The following is a 21,022-nucleotide window of genomic DNA, read 5'->3' as shown; positions in this document are numbered from 1 at the left end:
ACGTTGGAGAGTTTTTCAACTATAGCTGGTGGGAATTTATTGGTGTGAATAAAGGAATGCTTCAAGTGGTTAATTTCTTTATTTATGTAGTCCGTTGAACAAAATCCTGTGGCTGTGTTTATGAGGCTTAATTCTCTAGAATTGTAACACCTGTGTTCATACAAGTGAACTTATTCTACATGTGTCAAACTTCTGTTTTTACTTCCTTCATTCTATGTGCCTGCACATTTGTTTGCTAGAATTCAGCCCAGTTAACGTTTATTTGTATTTTACTGGTACCAGTACTTACCAGTTTAAAATTATTTTAATTTCATGTATTCTCTTTAACTTTGTGTCATATTTTTAAGACATAGAGTATCCATTTTCATATTTTTCGCTGTTGTATTTTAGTTTAGCTCAACAATATCATTTCATTAATGATAACATTATCCATTCAAGACATATTTTTGTTAATTTAGACCAGGTTATGTTGCAGTTGAAGATTCAATGTTTATAAGCCACTGTATTATAAGTTTAGACCACATGAAGATTCACCTCCCATAATGTATTACACAATAACTTTATTATGATTGGGTAATTTATCGTTGTTTTTTGGTGTGCTTTTTTACATTTTAAACTTATCTATACACCATACTTCTGATACAATTGTTAGATTCATAACAATATCACATATCTGATACTATTCTTTGGTTTATTTAATATAAGGTTAGTATATCTCTCATAAAATTAAAAGGTTCATAACAACTAGGGTATGTTTCGGATACCAATAACTAATTGATAACATTGACAGTCAACTTGTAAAACCATTGTTTAGTCCATAACGATGAATGCACACTGATACCATTATCTAGTTAATAATTATGACAACTCACTTCAGATAACTTAACATGATTCACAATGATATTTCTAAGAACCCATAAATAAAAGCAAAGGAGAATATGTATATCACACTACATTTGCCATATCCAGTGCTGACAAGGCTTTTCACCTAATACAAAGGCTCATCAGGCCAGCTGGGATATAATATGATGCCATTAAGTGGCTCATAACAACAATAGTTCATTTCGTTGGCTCATAATAACAACATCAACATTATATGATAGCATAACCTGGTTCATAACAAGATTTTGGTTCTGGCATCATTTCTTGGTTCATAATAATGACATAATATGATACACTAATAGATATATAACAATTACAACTCACTTTTGACAACATAACCTAGTATGTAACAGTGACTGTGTTTCTCTAAGTACCTATGCTAACACTTACTTAAGAATCTGCATCATTGTTTCTTTTCTGTTTGCTCCTTGGAATGGTAAAGCACCCGTTAACATTTCAAACTGTAACAGAATTTCATCACAGCTTTAATCTTTAAATATGAAATTTGTTGAATTTAGTAACTATTTGAATATTTCCTGCAGTAAAAAACATTTTAAAATCATAATAAATTAAACATCATAAATACATAAATAGCAGAAAATCAAACAGCTAACTTATGATATTGCTTCACTTCTCAAATCAACAGAATTTACACACTTCTTGTAACCTCAAGAACATGCAATAAAACTCCTATGCAATGTAATGTTTTTTCTGAAGGTTATTGTCATAAATAAAAGCCACATAGGAATTGTCCAGCAATAGTTATTACTAATATTTTACCATATTTCCTTACATTATTATATCTATCTACTGACCATTAATACTCCAAATGACCACCAATCAGCTGCTGTTGTGTGGCCTTTACGATTGATAACCTCAGGAGCCATGTATTCCACTGTTCCACAAAATGAATAAGCTTTCTGGTCATTCAAGGCTTCTTTACTCAAGCCAAAATCAGTCAGACTAATATGGCCATCTGAATCCAGGAGAATACTAAAGGAACAAGAATATATCAGACAAAATGAAAAAGTTTCTCCATGAAGCTGAAGATATATTTTCTAGTCTAACTGTGCTACCATAAGTATATTTATACATGACCAGGAATGGGTAAAATGTCTTTGGTTTTAAATATATTTTTAATTCTAAATGTTTACATAAATACTATATATAAATAATAGCTTATTTAGTTTGATTTTTTTAAATTTGATAGTTGAGTTTAAAACTTTGTTTGCCAATGAAAGGAATGATAAGAACTAATGGATATTTTGAAACAGTGTGTGCTTTTTTGGTAAATTCTATTCTGTTTGTTAAAAATCTTTGTGTGAGAGAGTGTAAGAAATTAAGGGGATAACCATTACTTTGTAATATGTCATGAATTTTTGATATTTCTGAGTGAAGACATGAATAGTCAGAACAGATATTAGCTCTGTTTAGAAGATTTAGAACAAGGTTATATTTGAGGGAGTCTGGTATGAAACTGTCGAAACAAGTGTATAAGCCAGTAACTGTTTTTTTTATGGTAAATAGATGTGGCAAAGAGGTTGTTTATTTTGTTTATCTGAATGTTTAAAAAGGCTAAGTTGTTGTTTTCTTCCATAGCACATGTAAAGTTTAGACACGGATGTTGAGTTTAAATATTATAAATACTTCTTGGTGTGATCAGTGTTGTGAAAGAGTAGAAAAGTATCAACAGTTTACCTTCTATTTAATACTGGTTTGTAATAAAGGTGGCAATTATTCAGCCATTGACATCCATAACAACATAGAAAAATATTTCTAAACTTCTGATTGAATAGAAAAACTCACTCAATGCTAATGTTGTTTTTCTGTAGTTCGAATATTATGAACTCACTTTTTTTCAGATATTAATGCTGATGATGGAATTTAAGAAAATTCTCAAACATCCATATTAAAGATGTTTTTTGGTATTACCGTGTTTTTAATATTTAGTGTAGTAAATATAATTACATGTGCATTATTAAGCTCTTGTACTAAAGATATGTGTCAATAATTGAACTTTATTAAAAGCAGGTATAATTATTTTACAGAAGTTACATAACAGCACTATGTCTGCAAGCTTTAGTTTTACTTCCTATAATTTTGAAAATAATATCTCAATTATATAAAATGAAAATAATTATGAAAGTTTATAGGATTGTTTTATAAACTATTTTCATTCTGATTTGTTTGTTTTTTCAATCATAATGACAGAAAATGATGCTTACTTCTCTGGCTTAAGGTCCCTGTATATTATGCCTAAAGAGTGAAGGTGATCTAATGCTATAGCCAATTCTGCTAAATAAAATTTCACATCTTCTTCTGTAAACATTACCTGAAATTTTAAATATGTTTATATTAAAAGAGGCAATTAAAACAATACTTATCAAACAGCTTTCTAGCAAAGAATGTCTAAAATAAACTGTACCAGTTGCATTACGTTTAACAAAATAAGTCACTTAATCTTTGTTTCCGTCCCAATTGAAGAAAACTGTTATAGAAAATAAAAGGAATCAGGCATTATGTCATGAAAGTTCTCGCAAATTTTAAATAGTTTATATATATTCATTACTGCAGTGATCTCAGTTATGAGAATTCAAACCAAAAATCAACTAAAGACAAGAAAATGACAGTGAAAATTATAAAAAGTAATTTGATGTGAAACATTACTCAATAACTACCACAAATTATATAACATCACACTTTCCATCTATGTTACAGTTTGTTAGTTAAACTTAATTTTATTCTTCATTAAATCTCTTGTTTACTAAATCTATCAACTATGTCTCGATCTTTTTTATGTTGACTAGAACCACACACCATTTTGTTGAGTTTTTTTTTTCACAACACCACATTTTTTGATAACTTCTGTTTTTCAATGAAGATACATAGGTACAACCTGGCAGTACATCTTCAATCAATGCTAAAATTCTTGGGGTTATAGAAACTGTTATATAGTAGTATGAATATGAATCAACAGTCGTTCTTGCAACTATAAATCACCACTTGGCTTAATCTTGTACACAACACATTCCACCTTTATGAATACCTTATGCACATAGCTGAATATATTATCAATGAATATGAATTTCAAAACAACTTTCTTATAAAAAAAATATTAAGTAAGTACATACAAGAACAATTTCTAACATTATATGATTTCTCCACACATAGTTTAATTATATCAAATGACTAAGCATTATTAGTATCCATTCAAAATCTCAAGTTTGTACATAAAAAAACATCCAATCAACTTAAACCTTAGAAAATTCCTCCCCCACTCTTTTTTCCATAATACTTTACTTATTGAATGAGTAACAATAAAAGTCCAACATTGTTTCCTACCTCCTTACTTGTTGGAGAAATCAGAATAAATGGAAACAAGACTCTAACAGAACATTTCTAACTATATTTTAAAAGAAAAGTCCAAAAGGTTGAGCACTACTGAAATTTCCTTACTTTAACAATCACAAGAATTCCAATATTTTTGACTTTTTTTCATATTTGAGTAGATAAGAAAACATCCAATATTTCTCTTAGGTTTTTACTTACTTGTACAAAGCTGAAGTAAAAAACAAAAAGTCTAACATACACTTCATGTTTTATTGAGCATGTTCAGTAGTTTATAAAAAGTCATTACAATATTAAATGTATTGCAGACAAAATCCCAAAAATCATCCACCACTACCTTTCTTTCCTTGCTTAAATTACTAAATGAAACAGTGGGAATCTACCACTTTCACTATCCCCTTACTTATTGAATAAATCACTACAAATCCACCTACTTTCACTACAACATTGCTAACTTAATAATTCACTAAGAGTCCACCATTTTCACTACTCCTTACTTACTGAATAAATCACTACAAATCCACCTACTTTCACTACAACATTGCTAACTGAATAAATCACTAAGAGTCCATCACTTTCACTACTCCTTACTTACTGAATAAATCACTACAAATCCACCTACTTTCACTACAACATTGCTAACTAAATAAATCACTAAGAGTCCATCACTTTCACTACTCCTTACTTACTGAATAAATCACTACAAATCCACCTACTTTCACTGCAACATTGCTAACTAAATAAATCACTAAGAGTCCATCACTTTCACTACTCCTTACTAACTGAATAAATCACTAGGAGACCAACACTTTCTCTCCTTCCTTAATTACAGAATAAATCACTAAGAGTCCATCACTTTCACTACTCCTTACTAACTGAATAAATCACTAGGAGTCCAACACTTTCACCACCTCCTTACTTAATGAATAATTCACTAGAAGCCCATTACTGTCACTACCTCCTTACTTACTAATTTTCACCACCTCCTTACTTAATGAATAATTCACAAGGTGTCAACTACTTTCACTATCTCCTTATTTACTGAATAATTCACTAGAAGCCCATTACTGTCACTACCTCCTTACTTACTAAGTAGATCAATGGGAGTCCACCACTTTCACCACCTCCTTACTTAATGAATAATTCACAAGAAGTCAACCACTTTCATCATCTCCTTATTTACTGAATAATTCACTAGAAGCCCATTACTGTCACTACCTCCTTACTTACTAAGTAGATCAATGGGAGTCCACCACTTTCACCACCTCCTTACTTAATGAATAATTCACTAGAAGCCCATTACTGTCACTACCTCCTTACTTACTAAGTAGATCAATGGGAGTCCACCACTTTCACCACCTCCTTAGTTACTGAATAAACCAAAAAAAATTTTCCTTTAACTTATTACTAGTTGAAAAAATTCCCTAAACATTCAAAATTTAGAATAGATCACAAAATTTCACCTTTTATCTTGTTTTCTTGCTTATTGAATTATAAAAAGTCCATAACTTTCAATTATCCTCTCCAATAACATAAAGAACAAATTAATAAAATTTAAACATTTTCACCTACCTCTTTACTTAACCTTGTAAACAAATCACCACCTCTGAGAAAGTCTAAAATCAAGTAAAGTTTTCCTTCTGTCTGGAATGCTACAAAGAAAAACATATTTATAGATATAATTCCCCTTTTTTTCTGTTTATAACCTTTTGAGTTTTTATTAGACATGTGGTCTGTAAATACATTGAGTTTCTTAGATACCATATATAAAGTAAGCTGCTACCTCACACACTTCTGGTCACAAAACTTGTAAAGCTAAAAACAAGCTCATTACATAACATTTCTTCATATCTGAAAGATCTCTAATTTAGTCCTAATTTTTCACAGAATGTTTGTTTTTCTTACCTTTTACCGGGTATATAAAACATTACTGCAAACAAGCCCTTTGAGGAAAACTGTGCTTCTACGGAAGCTGTTGAACTTACGTTAAAACTATTTTGTCAGTTAAACAGTACCTACCTAAGTGCTTGAAAAACTACTAATAAAGGTAAAATTTCATTTGATTAACATTAGACTAAGTTGTTATTTTACACAACCTGTAGATAATAAACATCTAACCCTCTCAGAATATAATACACAAAGAAAAACATAAACTGTATTTTTTATGATATCATTAAAAATGAACAAGGTAAATTTATTCTGATATTGTGAACTTAAAAGTAAAAACACTTGTTTTAAAAAATTATTTTTAATTTTCAGAGAAATCATTTCACACATCACACACAGAATTAAGCTTCAACACTCTCGAAGTTCAAAGCCAATGCATTATCAATTATATTTAAATGTATCATAGTTAAAAATTGACTCTGTTAGAAAGTGGAAATATACTCAAATGCCTCCATTATGAAAAGGTATGGTTATAAATCAGTTATTGGAAGGTTTTTATAATATATAGAGGACAAACTTATATTAATTATTTTCTTTGTTGAAGAAACTTTTGTTTTACCATAATGAAGTTTAACTATAAACGGGTGTCGCACATCAGCAAGAATGTCTCGCTCCATCTTGGTTCTCATCCGATCTCTCACTGAAAGTATAAAAATTATTTTTTTAAATAAAATTTGTATTTTGTATATTACCTATTCTTTCTTTTCACAACAATTTTTTTACTCTGCACATATTTCCTTTTCTTTTCAATGCTTTTGACAAGTCATTGGTACATTTTCTAAGTTTGACTTGCATGAGTTATAACAATTCTCAAAGCATCAGTTTAAAAGCAAAGAGAAGTTTTTACATTAACCAGCTAAAACTGTATAGGTACTGTATTAGTATATTTTCCTAACTCATGGTTTCTATAAAACAAATATTCAACTGACCCCTAAAAAAAGAAAATTAACTTTGTACTTCTGAAAATGCTTAGGCTATTGGGTTTCTTGTTTGCTTTGCTAAAATGTAAAATGTATTTGAAAACTTTGGCATATTTATACTAATAATGCACAAACTAGTAACGTGTTCATACCAAAGGAAAGATGAACATGTGCAAACTTCATCTACTCAAAAAGGAAACACAAAAAAGCAATATACATCACTTATACAAAAAATTCCAACATAATTAACCATATGCTAATCAAGAAAGGTATAAAATAATATACCAGCTTTCTTTATCTTTCTCAAATTAATAAAGTGGAATAGGAAAGAAAAACAATACTAGCTATAACCCTACCTTTCAAGGTTGCTTTTTTTAAAACTTTCATAGCATACAATGTTCCTGTATCTGGACCAGCTATCTTTTTCACCAGAAACACCTAGTGATTTAAAAATAATAATAATAAACAAAGCTTTTCTTGAAAGATGTAAATTAAAAATCTGTACAGTAAAAAGAAAAAAAAAGTTTCCTAGAGCATAATGTGTACTACTTTTTCTTGAACTATCTGTACAACAAGAAATTAGTTGTTTGGTTTCACCAAAAAGGCTGTCATTGATTGACTTGTATTCATGTATATGTTCCCATTACATTACACTTTTATCCAGACCTTTTCAGAAGGCAAACTGGGGCTCTTCTAATAGCTAAGGATCACTATTTTTTTCAATTTAAAATTAATTTTTCTCTCAAATCTTATCATACCAGGATGTACTCTAATATTTTTCCTTTTAATAAAACAAAAACAAAAAAACATTGTTATTTAAATAAAAAGAACTTCTAAATAAATTTGTTTCTAATATTCAAAATAAATTTATTTGCATATTTACTAATCTGCTTAAAATTTTGGATAAAGCTCCACTATATAAATACATATACTAGTTTGCCCCTGAAAAAGAAACACCCACCTTTCAAAAGTGCTCAGGTTATAGGGTTTTTATTCATTTCTATCAAGACTTCTTGAACCTACGTATTTTTCTAGCATCATGAATGCATATACTAAACACATCTAAATTATACACATGCAAGTTCTTTCTTATTCCAATCTTCAAAAAACATTAGATGTATATAACACTAATGAAAAATATGGCTCTGAACAGTCTAATCTTGTGACTACCAGAAAATGCTGAATATTCCAAAGAAAATATCATAAAGGAAATAAATACTATGATTGTTATTTGGTTTACTCTGATTCTACTTTGCCTAACTTGCTGTATTACTTGAAAGGTTTTACTGTGAGTATTGAAGTTTGGAGACAGGAATGAGTAACAAAGAAATTTTATTAGAAATTTAATACAGTAGCAAATGTACAATGTAGAAATGTAATAGTTTCTTCATTACACATTCAAGCTATCTCCAAACTTCATCAGTAACAAAGTAGATTCCATGGCATCATATATGAATTAATATGAGTATGATCACCGTACTATGTTATTATAGGTACAACTGACAAAATCATAAGAAGTCTTTCACAGACTAGAATACACTTCTTAATTCCATTATCAAAAAAGGAAAATATAATATCTAATATTAAATGTTTCTGTTGTATTACAAAATCTGCAGGAATGTAATTTTCATTATCATGTTTATATGTTTCCCTTACTTACAAGACAAACTGACATGATAAAGACGTTCCTGCAAAATTGAAAAACAAATCTATTATTATTCATCTTTGAAAACACTTGTATTTCAAAAGTAAAAAAAAATAATTCTAAACACAAACTAAGCAACACAAATATTAAAGAAAAAAGCAAACCTTTCCAAATGATCCCTGACCTAACACCTTTAGGAGTTTAAATTGCCCAGGATCACCTTTTGGATGACCCTCTTTTGTTATACTGGTCAGTTCAATCTCCCGTACTCCTTCCATTGTTTCTTCTACATCCATTACATGGTCTTCCTGAAATGACAGAGAAGCGTTAAATTTTGATCATAAATGGAAATGATCAAAATTTCCAATGCTGTCTTACCTTTTTATGTATCAAAGTGATAGCAGTTTTAGTCTACAAGTAAAATTAATAAGTAATTTACAGTAGTTTCTGTTTGATGCTTATAAAAAGAAATCCCCAATAACAGAGTAATATAGAATGATGTTTTAAGCTTCATCTTATTATCATATTTCAAAAAAGAAGTTTCAATACTAAATTAATATCAGTGCCACAAAGCACACTAACATATGCAAAGGAAGAGCCATAACGAGTCAAACTCACCATTACAATTTGCTAACATTTTTCAAAGTAAGTTTCATTACTTTATTAAGCTCACCCCCACAAAGCTAACTTATTCCAAAGAAAAGTTTCACTGATGCACTAAAATCCCCGTCACAAAACAAACACATTCCAAGAAAAGTTTCAATGCTGAACTGAAATTCCCACCACAAGAAAAATGACATACGACAAAGAAATTAAGTTTTAAATTACAGTACTAAAGACTGCATTTAACCCAATAATCATGATGTATCTGATTTCCCTGCTTTTTTAAGAATATTATTGCAGTGAAACCTCTGTGAAATTAGGCTATTAAAGTGTTGTTGCATTTCTCTTGTGTAGCTTTCCATAGGCCAGCTAGTGATTTGGGTCTACAACTTCCAAGCACTACTAAAGGAAAAATAAAGTCCATTGGGACTGCATTAGAAGATTTAATATTTGTGTTCTGAAAGGATTATTTTTCTGATTTCAAGTTCTTCAGCCACTTTTCTCGTGAAAACGGCTGCTGATTTTGAAACATGGCTGGAAAGTTATGAATTTCTGGTATGCAATACTTTGCAAATTTAAGATGTAATGTATTACCTTGTTACAGTACTTAGGGATGTAGCCACTCCATTGCTGTGGGTTTTTGGATTGAATGGCTCTTATTTCACAGCCACAACCTTCACTACATAAATAAGGGCATTGGTCCTAACTGGCCTGGGGTATGGTTTCAGAGCTCACTGCTGTCTTAAACAACCCATTGTGCAAGTTCTTCTATTTCCATGCAGAACATTGAAGACATCTTTCTTTATCATGTTGTATCCTTTGGCTATACCTCATATAAATACCTTGACGTATGAATATCTATTTTCAGAATGAGCAGTTACATAACAATTCAGTTGAAGACATTTTACAATACGGTTTGTTTTTATATGTAGGGCAGATGCATATCACACAACTTTGGTTCTAGAATCCTCCAGAACCACTGTAAAAAGAGTTAATTTCCATATATATTCCATTAATATAATGAACCTGTAGAGTGTGAATTAAAACAACCCATCCAGCTTAGAATGTAACCACTAGTGTTACACAGTTTATATTCAATAACATACAACATACAACTTAGAATGTAAACATACCAGGCTTTATGTCCAGTACAGGATTTTTAATCTAAACACATGTTGGTCCTACAGTTTAAGACTTTCAAACCTCCTTTTACTAATTTATATATTATACAGGTTATCAATTAACAAACACATACCAACAGAAAAATGACAAATGTCTTCACTGTGATATGCATAATCAACAAGAATGCATATTTCCTGATTTCTGTGAGGAAAGGAACAGGATGTATCGATTCTAGGAATCTACATTTCCTCCATGAAAAAAGCAAAACCTTTACTGAGTTTTGATCACCTGATTACTGATTTCATCATCTTTTACAATACATGTTCATTATAAACACATGGTAAAATATGTGTATATGAACTAATTAAATCAAAACTGAGTGAATCTGCACTATTTCTAGAAATTCTTAGTTTGCTGTCAACACACAATGACAAGTTTTATTATTTGTACATGTAGTATTATTTTCCATACTAATTAAAGAATAAAAAAAAAATTACTTGATAATTAATGAAATACTAGACATTGCACTTACTAGAAACACATTTACTACCAAATATTCAAGTATATATTAAGTTCACACATGTGCATATAACAAGCATAGAAACAACACAAAATTACAAGGCCAAACCTACTTAAATATGACTGTGACTGTTGCTTCCAAATCCAAATATGCAAGTACAGAAAAAAGAACTGCATATACTAGATCAGGTGCACTTACAATGACTGTGACTGATTGCTTCCAAATACTAATATACAAGTAAACAAAAAGAACAATGTACACTACAGAAAATAGACTTAAAATGATTCTGATTGGTTGCTTCCAAATATACACACAACAACATACTACCACACATTTATTTATATTGATTCTGATTGGTTGCTTCCAGTTGAACATGTGTACAAAAAACACAGAATTATGACAACAAATATGCTATATAAATCTATCAGACACATTTATCACTGCTATTAAAAACAACATTTCCTGTGTTGTTTTAATAACATAGCCATTACGATATTTATTGAATCTAGCAAATACTTTGGCAATTTTCAAAATAAAGTGCTAAAGATTACTGAAATAATTACATGCATTCTCAGTGAGTGTTCAAAACTGAACCAACATACAGAAAAATGTAGCAAGCAACAATTATACACATGCTAAAAAAGCTTACTTGAGAAAGGGCATCACTTGGTACATCTACCGTCATGCCATCAGCATTACGTGCCTGTAATAACAAATAACCTATCTGTAGAATTTAAACCAGACAGAAAGCAACATTTCTTTCTTACTGAAGTAAATCCTCATCACTTTATTACTGGGAGTAATCCATGGTTTTCTGTTGTAAAAAATCAAACCATGGTTATCCAAAAATTGTTGTCAAAAATTCAAATTTTTTCATAACATTAACCGATATAAATCTTATACCAAATTAGATATGGAATTTTGCTGGCTACATATGCTTGTAAAAACCAACTTTTATTTTTGATCTCCAGTTTTATATTTTGGTTTAAACAAATCTACACAGTAGCATAATATATTTAGCTCCAAATCTGTTCCTTTTATTTAATTATTTATTAGCCCAGCTTATTAAAGTCTGTTACTTATTGTTGTTGGTAACCATTTCATCTCTATCAAAATGTATATACAGTCTACATATTACATGCTTACCAAAAATGTAAATTTTGGCAGTATATTATTACCAACAGTTAAGTTTAATACAAGAGTATATTTACATTTTATACCCCGTCAAGTAAACAATTCAACAATGAGGTCAAATGCCTTTGTAGATAATTTGCCTAGGCAAGACCAGTTCAGAAAATTTTTAGGCAGAAAAGTTTGCTATGATGGGATATTATAAAACTTTACTGAAACGTATTCAATTACGTATCTAAGATAAATTTAACTGCGAAAATGCCAAACAAACTAAATCCTACCCACAAAGTGATGGAATTATACACAATTACATATGTGACTTTATAATTTTAGTTTTACTGTAGCCCCAATTCTCTAAATAATGTTTAGGTGCAGACTTAAGCTTAGAATTGAAACATATTACAAATTTATTGTATGCAAACAACTCATGTTTACTTCCACAAGACACTATACACCATAATAAAAAGTTACAGTTTTCTTATAACATGGATATCATAGTCCCTAGCATAAAGAAAGTTATATAAGCTTCACTAATTATGTCAACAAAATAAAAATCTATGCTTAAAAAATTTAACAAAAATAAAGGATTATTAGCATATGGAACAATTTAGGCATAAAATGTAAATTTTTAGCTTAAAATGGAATTAAATATTTACCTCAAGTTAGATAGGCAGTTAATCCATCAAATGATTGTGAACTAGATTTTCTACCTATTTCTTCTGCAACACTATGAGATCACCCAAAGAAGTTTTACACAGTTCATGAGAAACTCCCTTCACATGTATTTACATGCAGAGTAGGTTTCCTAATGCAGGTGTCAGATACAAAGATTACTCTTTCAGAAACATAAAAATGAGGGAAGGAAGGGTGGAAATTTGTTTATTTAGAGTTAAGCACTCTGATTGAAAAATTAAATTTTAATGGCAAAATGTATATTTCAAGCACAGAGCTTAAACTCGGATGGATGTGTAATTATGGTCCCTACAATGAGGCACATCATAAATTCTAAAGCAACATTCGGTCAAAAGAACTATCCAAATAAATATATAATGTTTACTTGTAGCTCAAGGTGTTTCAAACACCTCAGGAAGGAAATGGTAAAATCTATGTCGTGGAAAAGAAACCTTGAAGAGCACAAGTTAAGCTTTAAAAATTTGATAAACCCATTCATACATTAAGCCAGATGGAAAGCAACTAAATCCTTTATGTAAGAATGTTCATGAGAAAAGTTGAGAATCATCCAAAAAGTTACCTCATTTCCTTTGTTTTGTAACTGGGTGTATTCCAAACCAGGCTATGAAAGTATTGACAAGAACTCCCAGGTGGATAAAGTACAAAGTAGGGCCAAGGTAAGACATAGCCAATAACTCTACTCAATAGTAAGAATAGGTATCAACCAATTAATCATAAGGCCATTTTTTGACTCTGCAATAATCCACCAGTTAATCCCTGCAGAAGTTGCAATCTGAGAAAATACAGAAAAGTCAAGAAACTAACAAACATACTATAATGTTGATGACACAAAGTGCCAATGCATGACCAACAGGAAGAGCTCAGAGCCAATATACCATGGCACAAAAAACAAAATTGAGAAACTACTGTGAGTCAGCAAGTAAACTGTTTGTCTTCAATACTGAGATTTGGAAGGAAAGAGAGTATGACAATTCCTGGATACCTTCTATTATAAAGATAAATCAAAGAGTTCTATAACAAGGAAGACAGGAGTCTGTAAAGCTTTGAATCATATACAAAGAGAAAGTCTGTAAGAAAAGATCCGAACCTCACACAAGTTGTAAAATGATTCAATCTTCCCCTAATACTAATTTATTAGGAAAGAGGTTTAGGACCAGTGAAAGCAGCAGGTTCTCGAGGTTCTAGAAAATTGGTTTTACTTACATGTCCAAAAATTCAAACCTAAGGAGAAAAAAGGCCATGTGATCAAACTGGTAGGGCAGAATGGAGAGTATGAGATCCAGAAATGTATATGAGACTAACAAGTTAAGCAGAAGATAGACCAGCAGCCAATAACTGAGATAAGTACTCAAGATACAGTGACAAGACTGCTGCAAGATTTTGCAAGAGATCAAACCTGAACAACACAGAAAAATCAAGAGTTAAAGTTAAGTACAATTTTAACAAGAAAAACAAAGTGTAGACCTAGCCTAATATATTCCAGTAATAATTACTTTGTGTAAAAAGAATACCACACATGTCACACACTGACAATGAAAGAAGATGAGAACATCCCCCTCTGTATATCAAAATAAACACAGGAATAGAGACAACAGCAAAGTTTCTGAAAGGCATAAAGATATTTGGCAAGGATACAGGTCAGAATATAATCAAAGGGTTTCTATAAACTCTCTGTATCCAATGGATAGAATAAAAAGAATCAAAGAAAGAGGCTACAAGAAAGAAAATGAACTGCAAAAGAATCCAAAAGTCACACATGGGTTACAAAATGGTTCAACCTCCTCTAAGAGGAAGAGGAACATGTTTAATCAATATGATCATCAATGAAAAACTAACACACTAGAAAAACCAACTATATATACATTTAAGCGTGAGTGGTGTCTCTCATGAACTAAGTAATAATTCATTTGATGATGTCACAAAATGATACAAGATTAAAAATAGAGAACAATTACTGAATGGATTAGCTACATATTTAGTTTGAAGAAAGAGCTTAGCTGAAGAAGGACAACAGAATAACCAGTAGCCTGATTAAGTTTGCACAATATTAAATTAATGAGTATTTAAAACCATATTGAAGTTGTAGTTAATTAATGCACAGTTATGCTCATTATGCTCACTGGTTATTACAAAATTAATATCATATAGTACTGCTTGAGAAACTACATGAAGTATGATCTGGGTATACTAGCTATTACAAAATCTCCAAAGCCTTCTATACAATGTATATTAGCTAGTAATAAAGCAACATTTTAGGTTGTATATATACAAGGAAATAGTGGGCACATTAGGTGATTAATGCACTCTATAAGGTATTGGCTAGACCTCATTTGAAATAGAAAGGACATTGTGTTGTTGGAGAGGATCTACCAGGATGACTTCAAGTTTGGAGAGATTATCGTATGAAGGAGAGGATGAAATCTCTTGACATGTTTATACTGAAGGGGAGAAGGGCTTTGGGACACACAATTGAGGTTTTTAAGATTTTTAGAGGCTTGAAATCCATAAATTCAAATGAAGTTTTAATAAACAATTCTGTAGGAACAACACTGAAGAGTTAAATAAGAGGAGATTATATGAGAAATTGAAGGGTTGGGGTTACATTAAGGAAAAAAAGGTTTCAAATGTGTATATATGGTTTGTAGTAGATTGGTTGTAAAAAAAAGGTATAGCATAGATGGTCCAAATAACTCCTTGCTATCCCTAGGAAATGAGATAAATTTACTCTCTTCTAATTAAAGCTAATAATGGTACTTTTTTGAGATGATATAAATGAATTAATAGTTTAACAATTGAAAAGTACCGCTTGCAAATTAAAAGTACCTTCCTCCAGACAAAAGCTGACATTTAATCCAGCCATACAGTGTATTAAAAATGTAACCCAACTACAAAAAAAGCTCTCAAAATTCCCTCTTACAGTTGAAGTTAACAAATGCATCCCCTTTAATTTACTACATTAAAATATTTTCCATAATGTAGTTGAACAACAACAAAAAACTGCCAGGATGAAGATGAAACTCAATATATCTCAAACTGCAATGATAAAATATATAGAAACTTTTTTTGCTAGAATGATAACTGCTATCTATAAATCGCAATGGCTACTCAATTTAAGGCTGAAGCTTCATGAATCTTAATGTATACCAAAAGAAACAAATACTGCTTAAAATTCAAGACTAGAAGACTTAACAATAAAGAGTAAAGCCTAATAATTGGAAAAATTGAAATTTCTACCTAATTTACTCGTAGACTGTTAAATTATCATGAATCTCAATTCAATATAAACTTAATATGTTACCTGAACTATGGTTTGCATAGGCTAAGGTAAAAAAACAAAAATCCAGAACTTTCCAGGATCAAACTCTCATTTTCAAGGGTCTAATTTAATTATTTGTGAACTCCATCAAAATTAAATAACTAGTTACACTCTATAAAAAAGATGCAATAACAGCTGTACAATATGTTCTATTACTAACAGTAACACCGGGGCTATCCAAAACATTTATTCAATTAAAAAAAAAAGAATATGAAACATGCCATTAAAATAAATTTTAAATGACTGCATATTACTTAACATAGCACTAACAAATCCTCCTAATTTACAGTTCACTAAATATACTTCAGTTTCTCCCAACTTCAGTTTAATAACAAGTAATAAAGTATAGCACCTTTCTCCCATATAACATAGCACTGATGAAACCCTTGTCATTTACAGACTTCTATGTTTCACTATTACAGCTTCATCGAGAGCTGCTGATAAACTACAAGTTCACTTATCCAGATGAAACTAAATTGGAACACTGTCATCAGTAATAACTATAACAGAGAAATATTGAGCCAAAATAGATAGATTCTGAAGATATAGGTCTTACTTTGTTTACTTCAACAGAAATTTCTTGTAATAAACTACAGTTTGTGTTAAAGTTAAGAACAAAACCAAATAGTATTATTCTATAACAAATAACAGCTTTTACAGTAAGGAAGAATATGTTTAAAACAGGTATAACATTTTGATCACTGGTTCAATCATTCTCAAGTACAAAAGATCATACCAGTGATCAAAACATTGTAACTCTTTTAAAAATATTCTTCCTTACTGTAAAAGCTGTTGTTTGTTATAAAATAGTACTATTTGGTTAATAATACTTTGTATAGGCGTGCTTTCTGATATTACAGAACTTCTGAAAAGAAAATTGGATGCAAACTTCATAAAAACTTTGTTAATCCTATCAAGTGAGTGAAAAGAAGTACTTCTAGAATATTGCATTTCAATAATTAAAAAAGAAAAAATTCAAGGAGACCTACAGGATAAATTCTAGCCATGATGGAATCTCTAAATATTGTTTTCTGATAGTTTCTGTATTCTATACTGAAAATACTCATAAACAGAACATCTTGCACCTTACTGGAACAAGGTGTTGCGTATCTGCTTGTTTGTTAATTTCCCGTAGAAATTCTTTCCGAGACACTTCAGTGATACAAGTCCTTTCTTGATTAAAACAGTTTATTCTTTCTCGATACAACTTTGTAATACATAGAATTTTCACAGTAACTTTAAACTTCACAACCTTTTTAACACACGCTATAAATCACAGTGATTCACACACATTACTTACTGTTCGCTTGACTTAATTATCTATCTATCCAATCTATCTATATCTCTTCCATCTATCTGCCTATCTCGCTGGCTTTCTTTGCCAGGCTTATATACTAAAAAAGAGGCATCTAGCAAACACTCGGACATTCACGGGGTTCCCCGATAATTCTAGAAACTCCAGCGTGCATGCTCCCAGCATCACGCAACTTCTGCTGTCATAACAAAGGGGAACATCACTTCAGTGGTGACTTGAAACCACATATCCTTTAAAAATGTCAAATTTGATTGTGTTTAGGTTCAAAATAATATTATAATCCACATAATAAATGGCATTCTGGCTTTATATACATAATACATTTTATCATGATGTCACTTGGTTGTTAGGTCACTCACCTTGAATCTGAGCATGAAGAAGAAGATACTTAAATGCTCTTGCATGTAGATGATGCTACATCCAATGAATACCAAAAGACTGGTTATAAACTATTGTGATACTGATGAGCTGATGTAGTCAGAGCTAGATTGGGGGGGGGGCAAGCCCCATGTTTAGAGGGGACTCATAGCTTACCAGTATGGAAGTGACATTTTAGGTGTCAACTTTTGAATGACACAAGTTAATAGTCAATGCAGTCATTCTAATATCATAGTAATGAAAAATGTATCATGGTTTAACTTTAATGTACCAGATAAGACAACATCTGAATTAATATCTCTATTTCATTTATGGCTATTCCAGGTACTTTTACATCAAATTTAGCTATATTCCTGAATGAAAGTTGACAACCCTAGTTAACTGGTGCCCTCCTCCAAAACCATCTGGTATCAAGAAGGCTTGACTCCTCTGGACAACAGTGCTGTTTTGTTTTGCCTTGCATTTGTTTGATTTCAATTCCTTCAATATCCTTATGATTTGCTTCCTTCATGTTCAACTTAGTTCATGGCATTGTAACATAATTCATATATGGCCAATGTACAGTTTCCTTTATATGAATTTTTTCAATTTTTCTTGTTCTTGAAAATTCATTGAGAGGTGCATGTTTGTGTGTATGTATGTATGCTCATTCATTTTCACAGAATCACAGCACCATCTTTCTCTTTTTTCTAGAAATGCCATCGTTTTCTTAATTTTGTCATTCTAAATTTAGTTATGAAATCTAAGCATTTTTCTTATTAAAGTGGCATTGTTTACTGTTGATACAGGGTTTCATTAATGTACAGTTTCATCATGTTATTGATTTTGATAAGCTGTTTATTCGATGTAATTGTTTGTAAACCTAATGAAATAGTACATGGGTGTATAGTGTTCTTTCATTTAGACCACCAATGAAATATACTGCAAGATGTCGATGTAAGTATAGGGGGCCCATGGTTGGGTCACCACCCAGGGCCTGAGTCACCCTTAACCTGTCTCTGGGTGTTGTTTAAATTTGCCCAGGTTCTTGGTCAGAAAATCTGTATGAGAGCAGGAACAAAGAAAACCTGCTACATCAAACATCTCTGCAGAGATATATAATGGATGACCTATCAGCATACCATACATTACAAGTTGTGACACAACCAACCAGTTCATGGGGATAGGCAAAATGTCTTCATGCAAAGTGTTCCAACAAAGCCCCCCACCTTCTGCATAGGAGTATAATATGTGCCTGGCCCTGACATTCTATCCTTAGCTGATGAATCTGTATGTAGGGTGTATGAACCAAACATGTCAAGCAACAACTGTTCCCTGTTCTGTCCTTCAATGTCAAAACAAACATCAATACTTTGCTTTAGACCAGAGATGCTTTGATTCTGCTAGTGATGAAAAGGGCTCATTACTAAACCAGAATATGGAAGCAGTGTCTGGTAACTCATTCAGAACTACCTTTGCTATTGGATTGCAGATGGCAAGCAACTTTTCCCAAGCTGTTGCCCAAGATACCAATACAGGCCAAATGCTTAGATTTTACTTTTCGAGTATAAGAAAACACAGTACTATAATGCAGCACAAAACACTGTGTGTGTGTGTGTTGAACAAAAGTGATGTTTTGCTCTGGTGCAAGTGAATGTGGTCACATAGCATGGTGCTAGAATTCATTTGACATTGAATAAAATGCAAATGAGAGTTATAATAATTGAATGGAATAACTTATACTGTGCTCATAGTGATGGTACTCTTAAACTTCAATTAAGTACATTTAATGTTGTTGTCAAGCCCTAAGGTTCAGAATTACGTACTTAAGTTGTCATATGTATGCACTATCACACAATATTGAAGCATTTTGGATTACAGTGTCTTCACCTGTCACAATATGTGTTATCTTAACTATGCCTCATGAATGCTTCATTTAATACTGTGAGGAATATGCCACTCCTTTTTCTCTTATATATTACCTTATGAGAATGACAAAGATATTTTTCTTTTCTTTAACACTGATAATAGATATGGGATATCTCACTATAAGTTGAAGACAGGTGAAATACTATACAAGCATTCAAGTGTCATGATACTTTCTGAAAATACAAATATGTAAATATATAGATAATGTTGAAATATTATACTGCTAGAAAGATGTTCAGAAAATAAAAATCATGCTTATAAGGGAAAGTACACCAAAACAAAAAATAAGTTTATGCCATTTTATAACAAAGTACAAGAAAGTAGCAGAGATCATCACTAGCATTTCTGTATACGTGTTACGTGCAACATAGATTGGTAATAGTCACCAAAAAATAAAAAAAATGCCAAACCATCTAGTTTATACTTTTAGAGTCCTCTCTCTATCAGAAAAGAAAGGCTAAACAAATGACAACACATTACAAACAGATTGTTGGATATAGAAAACAAAGGTAGAAAAAGGCAAATAGAATGACACCAGGTTTAAAAAATATGAGCTATGAAACTCGTACAGTTAGAATTAACAACAATATAAATGTTTAGGTTTTAAAATAATTTCAAGCTTAAATAGACTTATGATACTAAATATTTTATTTTTTATTCTAATAAGGTACATAACGATAACTTCTATCACTTTGTTCACATTTTTGTACCATTTATGATTGTTAAAATGTTAAAATCAACATTTAATCTATATCTTTCTTATGCAACAGATTCTTAAAATATGAACATATTAAAATTGTTTCTAACACTTTATACCAACTAACATCACAATGTGTCAAAAACATAATTTTCTTGATACAGGCATATTTAAAAACAAAAATATTTGATCATCTGCTACACATAAAGTTAAGAACAATGTATTATCTCTTCTTAATTACTACTATAGTTATCTGATCTACTGATCTTAGCAAATCTTCAAAAAGTCTGGAATGATGTAATATCATTTCTAAAAATAAAAATGCTTATCAATCTTACATAATAAAGTGGCAGATAACAAAATATGAAAACAGTTAAATATCAAAATTTACCCAAATATCTTACAAAACATAAAAACAAAAAGTTTAAGATAACTAAAAAATATATAATGCAACTTGATGAGAAAATGCTCTTGCAGCATAGAATGTACCATAAACATATCATACATATACTAATAAATCCCACTGGACTTAACCCTTTCGAGACGGGTCACAGGTGAAAGGCCATGTCATCTCATTTGTTGACTCGCATTCAAAAT

At 30.9% G+C, this 21,022-nt stretch overlaps 1 protein-coding gene across 7 annotated transcripts in view; it reads right to left on the bottom strand.

Annotated features, from left to right (window-relative positions):
* The window catches only part of LOC106478094 (ribosomal protein S6 kinase alpha-2-like), a 122,425-nt gene that overhangs the window by 48,522 nt on the left and 52,881 nt on the right, over positions 1-21,022 (bottom strand). For 3 of the 7 annotated variants that reach the window (XM_022381621.1, XM_013938609.2, XM_022381620.1), the window contains exons 2-9: positions 11,637-11,690; positions 8,907-9,050; positions 7,454-7,535; positions 6,737-6,817; positions 5,803-5,882; positions 3,108-3,214; positions 1,698-1,875; positions 1,273-1,343 (exon numbers count right to left, since the gene is read on the bottom strand). In XM_022381621.1, coding sequence (XP_022237329.1) covers positions 1,273-1,343; positions 1,698-1,875; positions 3,108-3,214; positions 5,803-5,882; positions 6,737-6,817; positions 7,454-7,535; positions 8,907-9,050; positions 11,637-11,690 — 797 coding nt within the window. Of the gene's footprint in view, positions 1-1,272; positions 1,344-1,697; positions 1,876-3,107; positions 3,215-5,802; positions 5,883-6,736; positions 6,818-7,453; positions 7,536-8,906; positions 9,051-10,478; positions 10,586-11,636; positions 11,691-12,774; positions 12,799-13,370; positions 13,376-21,022 lie in introns of those variants that run through there. The other 4 variants (XM_013938611.2, XM_022381623.1, XM_013938612.2 and 1 more) reach the window with 4 other exon arrangements.

The sequence above is a fragment of the Limulus polyphemus genome, unplaced genomic scaffold, assembly GCF_000517525.1.
Source record: "Limulus polyphemus unplaced genomic scaffold, Limulus_polyphemus-2.1.2 Scaffold179, whole genome shotgun sequence".
NCBI lineage: Eukaryota > Metazoa > Arthropoda > Merostomata > Xiphosura > Limulidae > Limulus > Limulus polyphemus.
This window is presented reverse-complemented; position numbering and strand designations above follow the sequence as displayed.